Source organism: Sorex fumeus, unplaced genomic scaffold (assembly GCF_029834395.1).
Source record: "Sorex fumeus unplaced genomic scaffold, SorFum_2.1 ptg000157l, whole genome shotgun sequence".
In the NCBI taxonomy this organism is placed as follows: Eukaryota; Metazoa; Chordata; class Mammalia; order Eulipotyphla; family Soricidae; genus Sorex; species Sorex fumeus.
In genome coordinates, this window is record NW_026606214.1 from 90621 (window position 1) to 102606 (window position 11986).

At 47.6% G+C, this 11986-nt stretch overlaps 1 protein-coding gene across 4 annotated transcripts; it reads right to left on the reverse strand.

The window, feature by feature from the left end:
- Positions 1 to 1821: 1821 nt before the first annotated feature.
- Positions 1822 to 11775, reverse strand: FAM200B (family with sequence similarity 200 member B). 4 transcript variants are annotated; one of them, XM_056107294.1, is made up of 3 exons: positions 11729 to 11761; positions 7291 to 7456; positions 1822 to 4686 (listed from the first exon to the last, which is right to left on the reverse strand). In XM_056107294.1, the coding sequence occupies exon 3, from the start codon at positions 3959 to 3961 to the stop codon at positions 1976 to 1978; it is 1986 nt and encodes a 661-aa protein (XP_055963269.1). In that variant the 5' UTR covers positions 3962 to 4686; positions 7291 to 7456; positions 11729 to 11761; the 3' UTR covers positions 1822 to 1975. The 4 variants fall into 4 exon arrangements, with proteins under 4 accessions (XP_055963269.1, XP_055963267.1, XP_055963270.1 ...); XM_056107292.1 differs by having other exon boundaries at positions 1822 to 4874; XM_056107295.1 differs by lacking the exon at positions 7291 to 7456 and having other exon boundaries at positions 11729 to 11775.
- Between the last annotated feature and the right edge of the window lie 211 nt (positions 11776 to 11986).

Sequence of the window (11986 nt, forward strand, 5' to 3'; positions counted from 1 at the left end):
CTGAGTCAGGCTGCGTCACAGCCCAGCATCCGACAGGCGCAGGAGGTCTGCTGGGCTCCAGACAGACTCCACCGCCCCCCCTTTTGGCTTCCAACCCGGGCCACTGTTCTGGAGACTCCCCCCCCCCCCCCCCAAGAGGTAAGGCTGGAGAAGAGGGCGAGGAGAGGTTTGTCACATTGATTCAGAATTGATCCATACTGAGTCACGCCCTCCTCAAGCATTATTTTACTTTTTACAACATCCCTCCGAGTTCCGGTTATCCTGTCCACTTTAGACTTTACAGTTAGTCCAGGAACTTTCGTAGTTGTTCCTCCATCATTTCTCTTCCTGAGAGCCAAGCCCAGTGGCACCCGGAAAAGCAGAGGCTGAGAAAAAAATAATCATATTTATTTGGGAGGGCCTCTGTTTTGCAAATCCAGGAGCACAAAATCATCCTGAAATTCTTCCCACTTTTCTTTGCTTAGGGTGGTTTAAAGGGAAAAAACGGAGGGAGGAAAAGGAAGGGACCCAGTGCTACCGATGGTTGGAGAAGACTGACTTCAGTCAACTTGACCTTGCTGACAATGGAGAGAAGAGAAAAAAATATTGAACTTTGGAGTACACGTCTCCATGGGAGCTGACTCTTGCCCATCAGTAAATCTGCTTTTATGCGTCTGGGAGGTGGGCACAATGCTCTAAGACATCCCTTACTGCAAACTAATGCCCTCTCCTTCCTGGATGGAACTGGCAGTCAAATAAAATCATTGCCAATTACATACATCCAAATCTTTTTTAAAAAAATTTTGTTCCCCCAGATTTTTTTTTAAGTATTAATTTTATTGAACCATTGTGATAGAGCATTATGAAGCTGCTCATGATTGGGTTTCGGTCATACAATGTTCCAACACCCACCACTCCACCAGTGTAACTTCCCAGCACCATTGTCCCGATTTTTCCTTCCCTCCTCCCCCAACACGACTCCTACCCCAGCCAGGGAGAAAGGAGGAGGGAGGAGGAAGGAGGAGGAGGAGGGAGGAGGAGGAGAAGGAGGAGGAGAAGGAGGAGGAGGAGAAGAAAGGAGGAGGAGGAGGAGGAGAAGGAGGAGAAGAAAGGAGGAGGAGGAGGAGGAGGAGGAGAAGAAAGGAGGAGGAGGAGGAGGAGAAGAAAGGAGCAGGAGGAGGAGAAGAAAGGAGGAGGAGAAGGAGGAGAAGAAAGGAGGAGGAGGAGGAGAAAGGAGGAGGAGGAGGAGGAGGAGGAGGAGGAGGAGGAGGAGGAGGAGGAGGAGGAGAAAGGAGGAGGAGGAGGAGAAAGGAGGAGGAGGAGGAGGAGGAGGAGGAGAAGAAAGGAGGAGGAGGAGGAGGAGGAGAATCTTCAATAAGTTTTTTCTGGCTACAGCTGGCAGTACTAAGGTCTTATTTCTAGCTCTACACCCAGATCACTCCTGGCTGGGTTCAGGGACCATATGAAACGGCGGGGATCAAACCCAGGTTGACCTGAGCGCTACGCAAGCACCCTCGCCACTGTACAATCTCTCCATTTCCTAAAAATGAATCTTTCAAGACCTTATTTAGATCAGGACTCTGCTCTGATTAACCCAACAGTTACTCTCCACTTCACAGACAAAAAGCAAGACACCCTAAAATGGTCTACAAAGAGTTTTGTGAGTTATTTGGTTCCCAAATTCTCTCCTGATCTTTTATTAGAATTCTTTCTATAGCATTAACTCTTTTTTTAGCATTAACTCTTAAGTATCACACTGCTTACTCAATTAAGTCTACTCTTCTCTTCCTACTCAGACCATAAGCTTCACTACAGAATGATCTTTTTGCATCACACATGTCCTGATAGTTCATTAAATTTTTATTCAATAAACAAATTACATTATCTGTGTTTAAATACAACACAAAGCAAAACATTCATACAAAATGTGATATGAACAACTTAAATAGAACAGAAAATTATCACAAAATAAGTTATAATAAAATCAAACACCAAGTCAGACTGATTTAAAGGAATGATGTTCTTGTCTGTTCACAAGTTCGTTCCAGTCAGGAGCACAGGAAGACAATGCTACCCGCATATCTGCTGCACCATTTAATCCATTTCTTTCCTTTGTTTTTAACTGGGTTAAAACTGAAAACCCTAGCTCACACAAACTAGTTGTTGTGAATGGTAATAACAAGAGGACACTCTTTTGACTTAGCAAAGGAAAATCTTCCTTTATCTTAATCCAAAATGCAGATAAATTTAATGTTTCATAATCATTCTTCAATGTATATGAAGAACTAAGCTGCAATAATTCATTCTCTTCTTCAGGCACCAAGTTTAACTCAATTACTGATTCTGGGTTTCGAAAAGCAAAGGGATCTTTTACCCAACAGTTTTCCCTTAATGTTTCAATTTTCTCCTCTGGAAAGAAATGATTAAACGTTTGAGACAGAGAAGTGAGATGCAACAGTATCTCTAATTTTATTTCATTCAAAATATTTTCATTAATAATATTCTCTTCAATGTGTTGCAGAAACCTTGGAAACATGTAGTAACTAGGACGGCCGCTTTTAAGCCTCGCTTGCCAGAGCAATAATGTCTTCCGGAATCCTTGGATACGTTCTATGTGTTGAAATATATCATTATTTTTCCCCTGTAGCTTTAAACTCAGTTCATTAAGAATGCCAAAAATATCAGTTAAGTATGCCAATTTCGTGACACAAATGTCATCTTCAAAAATACTTGCCAAATGAGATTTTTTTTCAATGAGAAAAATGTGTATCTCTTTTCTGAGTTCATAAACCCTGCTTAGTATTTTGCCATGAGATAACCACCGATCTTTGGTATGATACAGTAAGTGGGTATGACTCGTTCCAATCTCCGAGCAGAATGTTTCAAGTAGTTGGCTATTCAGTGAGCTTCCTTTAATAAAATTAACAACTTTCACTGCATTTTTCAATACTTCCATGAGCTTTGGTGGAATCTCTCTGGACACTAAAGCTTCACGATGTATAAAGCAATGATTCCACATAGCACCACTGTTAGTGACTTCGAGCAACTTCTTAATTACTCGGCTCTGTTTTCCAGTTATGCTTGCCGTGCCATCACTTGTTATTCCTCTGCAGTTTTTCCAGCTTAGCTTATACTGGCCCACAACGTATTTTTCTAATTCCACAAAAATGTCCAATCCACTTAGGTGTGAGGTCAAATTTAAACAACACAAAAAATCCTCCATAAAATCATCTTGCCATGCGTATCTGACATAAACTAAAAGTGTTAAGCAGCTTCCAACATCAGTGCTTTCATCAAGCTGGATGGCAAAGTCTATACCAGACTGCAACCGAGTGATAAGCATTGTTTCCAAATGTTCAGCAATAGTACAAATTCGGAGAGATACTGTGCTATCACTAGGTATGGTTTTTAATTTATCAGCCGATTTATCATCAAAGATTGTGCGTACCATATCCAAACATGCTGGAAGAATGATCTTTTCAGTAGTGGTGTGAGCTATTTTCTCTTTTGCCACACGGTACGCCACTAAATATGATGATAATAAGGCATTCTCACTAACAGCAGGCGAACAGCTAACAAACTGTGTTACTAACTTTATGTCTTTCTTCTTTCTTTGAAAATATTCAAGAGGCTTATCAATAAGTTCAGCATGCTGGGTTTCTAAGTGCCTTTTCAATTTTGAAGGTTTTAAGCTTTCATTTGCAAGAACATTATTACAAATAAGACACTGAGGTCTGTCATTTTCAAAGGGTTTCTCACATTTGATAAAACCATATTTTAAATAATCTTCATTATAACGTCTTATGTTTTCCTTTTTCTTCTTGAAATGTGGCTCAAATGAAGTCGACATTTGCATATTAGAGCCAATATTTTTCTCACTATTTTCATCAGGCACACTTCCAGATCCAACGGTTGCACATGAACATGCTTCTGCATATTTCACTTCATTATTCCTCTTTTTTTTATTAAAGAAAGGATCCATTTTAAAGGTAATCTGTACCAGCTTATTAGAATGCAATGAAGTAAGGTTTTATAATTGCCATTGACTCAAAAGTACATATAACCTAGATAACATCTTTTTTTAAAAAATGCAGTTTGTAACCAAATCACAGTTGAATACCTCAGACTTCACATTTAGTTGCAAATGTGAAATAAAACTAGACTGCACCTCATCCTTGTTATAATAAAAACCAGACTCCAGTGATCAAATCACTGAACGTTTTGTAATCAATACATATTCGAAATTCCCTCCATCAATTATATTTCTCACGTAATAAAATTGACCTTAGCATTCCTTGCAATATGCAAGATTCTGGCAAAAGACTGGCATAAAATACTCTGATGTTTTATAGTTTACTCTTTTAAAAGAACGTTCATTGTGACTCACAGATTTTATTTCCTGTCCCATTAATAGGTGAGACACATGTAAAAACACTGCTATAAAGGTATTTTCCTCAGCTGGGTTAGCACCTTGATGATCAAAGAAAAAAGCTGATCTGTTAGACTGTTTGCTCACACCAAAACTTCTTAAAGTGGTAGGAATGTATCTTAGATTTTCATCCCTAATACTTTTTGATGGTCAGAGGTCTTAAAAGTGTCAGTTACTGTTTCATCTATTGAAGATCCAATGAATTTTTCCAAGGCTAAGTCAACTAAAGATTAGATTGATGAAAGAGTTTTAAAAATTTCTTGGAATTCATTCTTGACCTGGGAATAAGACCAGAGACAGAATATTAAAGCTTTATAGTATAGAGCAATATTACTGCAGGTAATTGGGATCTTTATGATATTCAAGATCATGGGTACAGAAGTCTGTAGCTCTTCTCATCAATGTTACTCGGGTCTTTCTCCACCAAAACCAGTAAATTGTAATTGCCAGAAGTCAGCCACAGAAGCTGCAGAGTAATAAAGGTGAATACAGCAAGTCAGGATAGATGGTTCACTTATCACATATACCTCCTCTTGGCTCACTTTGGGCCTTGCCCATCTGGGATTTAATTACTGCACTACTCCTTGATATTAGCTGGATCTTATCAGCGTAATGTGAAACACTTCCTTATGTCCTTTCTATAAAGTCATTTCACTTTGGAAGAAAGGGCAAAAGTCTTTAATGTTAATTAGAAATTCAATACATCTGACAGTGCTAATGATTCTGTTAGGAAAGCTTATTTTAAATATTTTCTTGCAGTTGAAGCACTGTCCAGGGAAAAACTGTCCCTCCCAAGGCCAGCTTATTTCTAGAGAGCTTATAGTTACACAGGATCACAAGTTTTAGAAGCAAATCAATAGGTTCAGAGCCTGCCCTATCCACTATCAGACCCTCTCTATGAGGCTCGTAACTCCACCACTATTCTCCTGCCTTATTCTCCAAGGGGTCACATATCAGGCAATTTAAAGGTGGCGAAGTTATCCACACCAGTCAATCTTAACTATGCTTAGCCTGCTTACCCTGACGCATAATTTCTTTCCCAGGAAAACTATGATTCCCATTCCACACCTATACATATAAAACATACATATATATAAAACAATATATAGTATACACATATAACAGTATAATAATATATATTGTTGTTGTTTCGGCGACATCCTTGGAAGTACTCAAAAGTGACTCTCTGCTGTCAGGTGATCATGTGGTACCTAGGATCAAACCCAAGCAACCTGTATGCCAAACATGCATTCAGCCATTTGAACTGTCTGGCTTGCCTCTACTTCTGACTCACCTCCTCCCAACCTGCATGGCAGGGAAGGTTTTACCCCGTTTCTCAGGATCTGTCTCGGAATATCAAAGTGTTTTCCTAGTCCAATAACCATTTAATTATTTAGGATCTGTTATTGAAGCAGGTTTGGGAGGTGTCTGAAAAAATTTGAAATAATGGTGGTGGAAAGATGGAATAATAAATGTAATAAATAAATAAATGTAAATGGTGGTTGCCTTGGTGTTGGAATAATAAATATAATAAATCATCGTGAACAACTTTAAAAAAGAAAAGAAACTCAGACCAGAAGCAAGTATATGACTCTTTTTTTGGGAGGTGGGGTCATACCTGGTGAAATACAAGGTTTACTTTTTGTTCTGCATTCAGGGATCACTGCTGGTGGTCTTGGGGGACCAGAATAAAGTGCCAAGGAGAGGACCCAGGTCAGCTGCGCGCAAAGATGAAGGCCTTTTCCACTGTACTCTCTCTCCAGCCCCTATACCATATGGTTCTATAATCCGGAGGGGTTCTGCTGGAAAGGGCCCTTCTGGCCCAAACTTTGAAGATGCGCACTGAGGTCAAATGCTGTGGCTATAAGGCCACATCTCAGAACAATAATGCTTCTTAATTAACTGTACACTTAACCTAGCCATCCAATAGGAAAGAATTTTAATTAAGGTATCTACATACTTGTGGTTGAAAGGTGCTCATATGCTGTCATTAATGCAATAATATAAAATGGTTTAGGTTTTAATCTTCTGGTAATGAATCTCTTTGTAGAGTGCTTTCAGATGGCATGTACTCAATAGATTTGAAAAAAAAAAACAAATGAAAATTAATGACACTTTCACACACTGTATTTGCACCACTTTTCACACGTGAGACAAAAACCAATTAAACACATTCTTTAAATAGGATCAACAGTAGCTGGGGATACAGTGGTACCATACATGCTCTGCATGAATGAGGCCCTGAGTTCAATTCTCAGCACCCCTACCCCCTCCCAAATAGATCATTAAAGGTCTCCTACTTCAAGATAAATTGCTCAAGTAATATCCAAGGCCAGGGAAAACAAGGCTAGGAGGACTGGTCAGTGGTTGGAATCTACCACAAGTGTGTGTGACGTGAAGGTTAGGTAAGATAGAGAAGGGACCAGTATGACAAGAATAGTTGAAAATGATCATACTGTGGGGCTGGAGCAATAGCACAGCGCGTAGGGCGTTTGCCTTGCATGTGGCTGACCCAGGTTCGATTCCCGGCATCCCATATGGTCCCCTGAGCACCGCTAGGGGTAATTTCTGAGTGCACCGCTAGAGGTAATTTCTGAGCCAGGAGGAACCCCTGTGCATCACCAGGCATGATGCAAAAAGCAAAAAATAAATAAATAAAAAAGCTTAATGAATTTAATGAATAAAATAATGCCCATATAAATGGCAAGAGATGTATGAGACTTTTAAGAAGTTAGAGGCAGAGGCCCTGGCCCTCGTGTGGACCTGGAAGAGAAGTCTTCAAGTCTACAGGAACTGTGACGGCAGGGGAATGTCTGGCTCAGGAGTTAGGAGTAAATGGCAGTTCTTGGCTCCAGATAAACTGCAGCCTCGGGGCTACCTACCTTGCTCCCACAGACCAGGTTGCATCACCCTGTGGAGCTGGCAGCACCACTGGGCCAAAATCAATTCACACTCTGCCGAAAGGACACACAAGGAGAGTGGCCCGCTGACGACATGGTCCAAAGTCCTAGTCCCCAGCCTGCAGCTTTCCTGGAGGGACAAACCAACCTGACAGAATAATGAGGCCAAGGATCAGCGTGGCTCCCCCACACCAGTGGGCATCTCCACCTCGCCTACCCCAGGGAGCCTGGGAGGTCCTGGCCACAGTAGAGAGGAGGAAAACTGAACTTCTACTTGAAAGAGGAGCCACCTACTTGGCCTGCAAGGCCCCTGCCCACCACTTGCTGCAGTGATAAGAAGCCAGTCTAAGGTCCGGCACCTTTCCTTTCCCCTTACCGTGAGGGAGGCTTCAAGAGCTTCACCCACTCCTTTTCATACATACCTGTGTGGGAGGGGTCCCAGCCATCTCCTTAGAAAAGCATAAAGTGCAAGCAGTGACAACCAACAACACTAGACCCACCTCTGCAGACACAGGAGAGAGAGAGCACACGGAATGCACGACTCTTCCTGACCTGGTCCAAAATCAGAGACTCTCCAGTCTCAGACACAGCAAGGAATATCTCACCTGTAAAGACCTGAAGCCTGGGTTAATTTCGCACGGAGGAGATTTGCTCTCTGAAACCCCACGCCTTGAGAGGAATCAGGTCACAGCCGCCAAAGGCTGTGAAATGTGGGCTTTGGAAATGATTGGCCGTGTGTCTCCCCATACAGAAACCCACTGCAAACAGTGGGCGGTGGTGGTTCTCCGGGCAGCGCCTGACCCGCACGTGCAGAGGTGGTCACTGTTTCGCTATTCCTGACCAGAGGTACCTTTTTCTGTACCCTCACCCAGCCTCTCAAGGCTCTTTGCTTTTCAGTGGGGAAAAAATTCATCTATTGACTGCCTCAGACTCAGCAAGATTCAAGTGCTGAAACTGTAAAAACTCTATCCAAGGGCCAGAGAGAGTCCAGGAGAAAAGGGACTTGCAGTGCATGTGCTGACCTCAGCTAGATGCTCAGACCGCATCTGATTCCCAGAGCACTGCCAGGAGTCACTCCAGAGGATAGAGCCAGGACTAACTCCTGAGTACTTCTGGGTGTGGTCCCCAAACCCAAATAAATAAAAAATAAAACCCCAGAATTGCTGGACCGTAGCCCTAGAAGTACCCCAGTTACCTTAAAGTTGTAGCCCAGTGGCCTCCCTATACTAAACCATCTAGCCCAGTTGGCTAAGTATCTCCAGGGCTGACTGCCAGGTCAGCTGAGTGCCACTTGAGAGGCCCTCCCCCACAAAACTCTAAACTTCTGGTAGGATAAAGTGCTAAGGTTTCCCAATAAATAAATCCCCCAATAAACCCAAATGTTCATGTGGAAGACGCCACATCTGGAATTTGTCCTAACGCCTGAGGCATGTCCTAACTCCTGAGGGCTGGAGCGATAGCACAGCGGGTAGGGCGTTCGCCTTACAAGCGGCCAACACGGCCGACCCGAGTTCGATTCCTCCGCCCCTCTCGGAGAGCCCGGCAAGCTACCGAGAGTATTCGATATGCCAGACACAGTAACAACAAAGTCTCCAATGGAGACGTTACTGGGCCCGCTCGAGCAAATCGACGATCAATGGGAGGGCCCTGAGGCATGGATCCTGGCTGCTAGTGCCAGCAAACTAGGTGACAACTGAGGGGCTCTAGGGGCACAGGCAAAATATCTAAATGTGTACATGGGATTCTTGGAGGGAAAAGCCAGAATTGGAAGGAACAGGATGCCTTTGACAGGAAAAAACCCAAATTCAGTGAGGCTAGGGCCCTGGGGCCTCCCAGCCGACTTCAAAGCATGTGGAAGTCTGGGAATAACTCAAGAGGAGAGAACCAAAACTCAAGGCGAACCCTGTAACCAGTTGTACTTTTCTGCTTGGACTTGATGGCTCGGGGTTGGGAACATGCCCGCTGCTGCCAAGACCTCTGGTGGCAGAGACTTCCAGGGAGACTCTAGGGCAGTACAGAGAGATGCTGCAAGCCTCCTGGATGCCAGGAGACAGCCGCTGACTGAGCATACACCTCATCTCGTTTGGGGTTAACTTCCAAGGCCCCTGATTTGCCATTCTGTTACCGCTAGTCTGTAGCCTTTGCTTTTATGCCTTCCGATGAAGTGCCTCTCCTCCAGTGGAAGGGACTGCTCTCCACTAGCTGTCAGCACCCTGAGCAACTTTCCCAGGGTGCCACTGGGACTCTGCACACCTGCACCTGGAGAACCTCAGATGCTAGTGTGCGCCTGAGGGATGGGTATTCCTGTGAAGCACAGCTCACAGCTCACTCCCACTTCTGGTCTTGCAGAACTGATCATATCTGCAGAAAATGACTTAGTCTTGCACGGATAATGTGTATTTGCTGTGGCAATGCTGGAAATGAGGTGTCTTAGACCACAGTTATACGCAGCCTAGCAGTGCCATCCCTCTAAGATGGCAGAATAGTGCTGGGAAAGCAGAACCTGCACAGGCCTGCCAGCTCCCTTATTCTCAGCACACTGGGTCACACAGTTGATCTAGGATCAACTCAACGTGTCCCTTGCAAATATAGTCTCAGACAACAAGGAGAGCTCCTGACCCTCTGGAGCTGTGTAGGGCCGGGTCTGCAGGAAGCAACTGGGTAACAGCACTGGCCAAGGTAAGGTCAATAACCCAGAGAGCTATGAACAGTGGCTGGTTCTGCCAAGTTGGGAAGAGTTAACAGTCACTGATGACCAGACGGCAACCAGAGCCACCCTCCCCAGTTTCCCCTGGTTCCATCCCTTTTGAGGTCCTGAGGGTCTGAAAAATCTTACAGCTGATTTTTCACACATCTCATGAACCAAACTTGCTGGTTTCAGGTACAGTCAGTGCTAATTTAAGCGGCTCAGTCCTCACACCTCTCAGGGCTCCAGCTTTCACCAAATTTTAAATTAATCGGGTTGAGAGAGGGTTCCGATTCCCTTCCACCATCAATCCCGAACAGTTACAGAAGAGGCTCCCAGGGCTTTTTCCCTTCCAGAACTCCTATATTCCAAGGAGTCAAAGAATTGGGAACTACGGTCCCTTCCGAAAGGGGTCTGCGCTGCTGGCCAGGAAACGACACAGGCCAGAAAGAAAACTCTCCAACCAATAGGTCTCAAAGCCACCGCGAGCGGGAGCTGCTGCGTGTGGCACCTGTCTGGAACTTTCTTCCGCCCTGACGTGGTCGGCTTCCTTCCAGGCTCCCTTCAGGTTGGAACTGCCCCCCTGCCCCCGAGCTTCATTAGCACGAAATCCCCACCCAGGAGCTGGCCAGACATTTCTAAACACGGACGGACCAAGGGCAAGAAGCACATGCGCAGGCGCAGGGATGAGCCTGGCCCCGTGTACTGACACCCCCCACTCTCCTTCCGCCTAGAAAAGTCTAGACGTTTTCATGGGGGAGTCGGCGTGAGGCTTGTCCCTCTGCTGTCCCCCCTTGGCGGAGTAAAAGCCCTTTCCAAGGAATGGCCTGGTGCACGCGTGTGTGCTGTTCTGGGGCCCAGAGCCCGCGGTGCTCAGGGGCTACGAGCTCCTTTGACGCCAAGGGCAGCTCCGTGGACCCGCGCTGGGGCCCCCCCCCCGAGCTGTCCCTTGTCCCGTCCTTGTGCCACACCGCCTCCAGCTGAAGACGCCTCCGGGTCTCGCATCTCTGACAGGCAAAGAAGCGACGTTCCCGGCTTTAAGCCGTTCTCCACCCCTCCGCCTCACGCTTAGGATGGGACCGTGTCAAGGGCACTAGGGACACAAAGCAAAAAAAACGATGACAATAATCGATGGAGGGACAGCGACGCGTTCACGGGCGAACCCTGCGCTCCAGTCCCGCGCGCCCGGGCCGGGCACACGCCCCTTCCGGCAAAGCGCAAACGGCGGCCCGCGGCGAGGGGGGGGTGCCGGGCGCCGTGTCCGGGGCGGGGCGGCGCGGGGCGGGGGCGGCGCGGGCTGGTGCCGCGGGCCGAGGGCTCGGTCCTTCGTCCCACCGGCATCTCCGGGCCGGGCGCGCCCTCCCCGCTGCCTGCGACCCCGCTGCCGTTTTCGCTCCCGGGCAGCGACAGCCAGACAGGCCGTTCCTGGGGGGCCCACGGGTCCGAGTCTCGGCGCCTTTGTTTCCTCGGCTGTCGGGACGCACGCGGGCGACGAGGGGCGCGCAGGGCCGGGCCTGGCGGGGAGCCCCGGGCGGACGCTCGGCGGGACCCCGCGGCCACTGCGGCCGGCGACGCGGCACCCCGCCCCGCCCCCTCGGACCCCGCCGGCCTCCCGGGCGCGCCCACCCGCGCCCCGCCCCGGCAGGAGCGGCAGGTGCTCCGGCCCCGCCCCGCCCGGCCCCCAGGGCCCCCCCGACCCGAGCCCCCCGCCCCCCGCCCCCCGCCCACACTCACCTGCCGCCCGGCGCCGCGGCGCCCCCCTCGGCCCTCGGGCGGCGACTCGGCCCCGCCCCCTCCCGCCCCGCTTCCGGCTGCCCCGCGCCCCGCCCGCCCCCGACCTCCGTCCGGCGCCGCAGCCCGACGCGCGCCGGGGCCCGCGCATGCGCGCAGCCGGCTCTCTCGGCGGTCTCGCGGGGTTTCCTGGGCCCGCGGGGCTTTTTGAACGCGGCTGGCGCTCGGAAGGGCGCGGCGGGGCTGGGCGGGGAGGTGTCC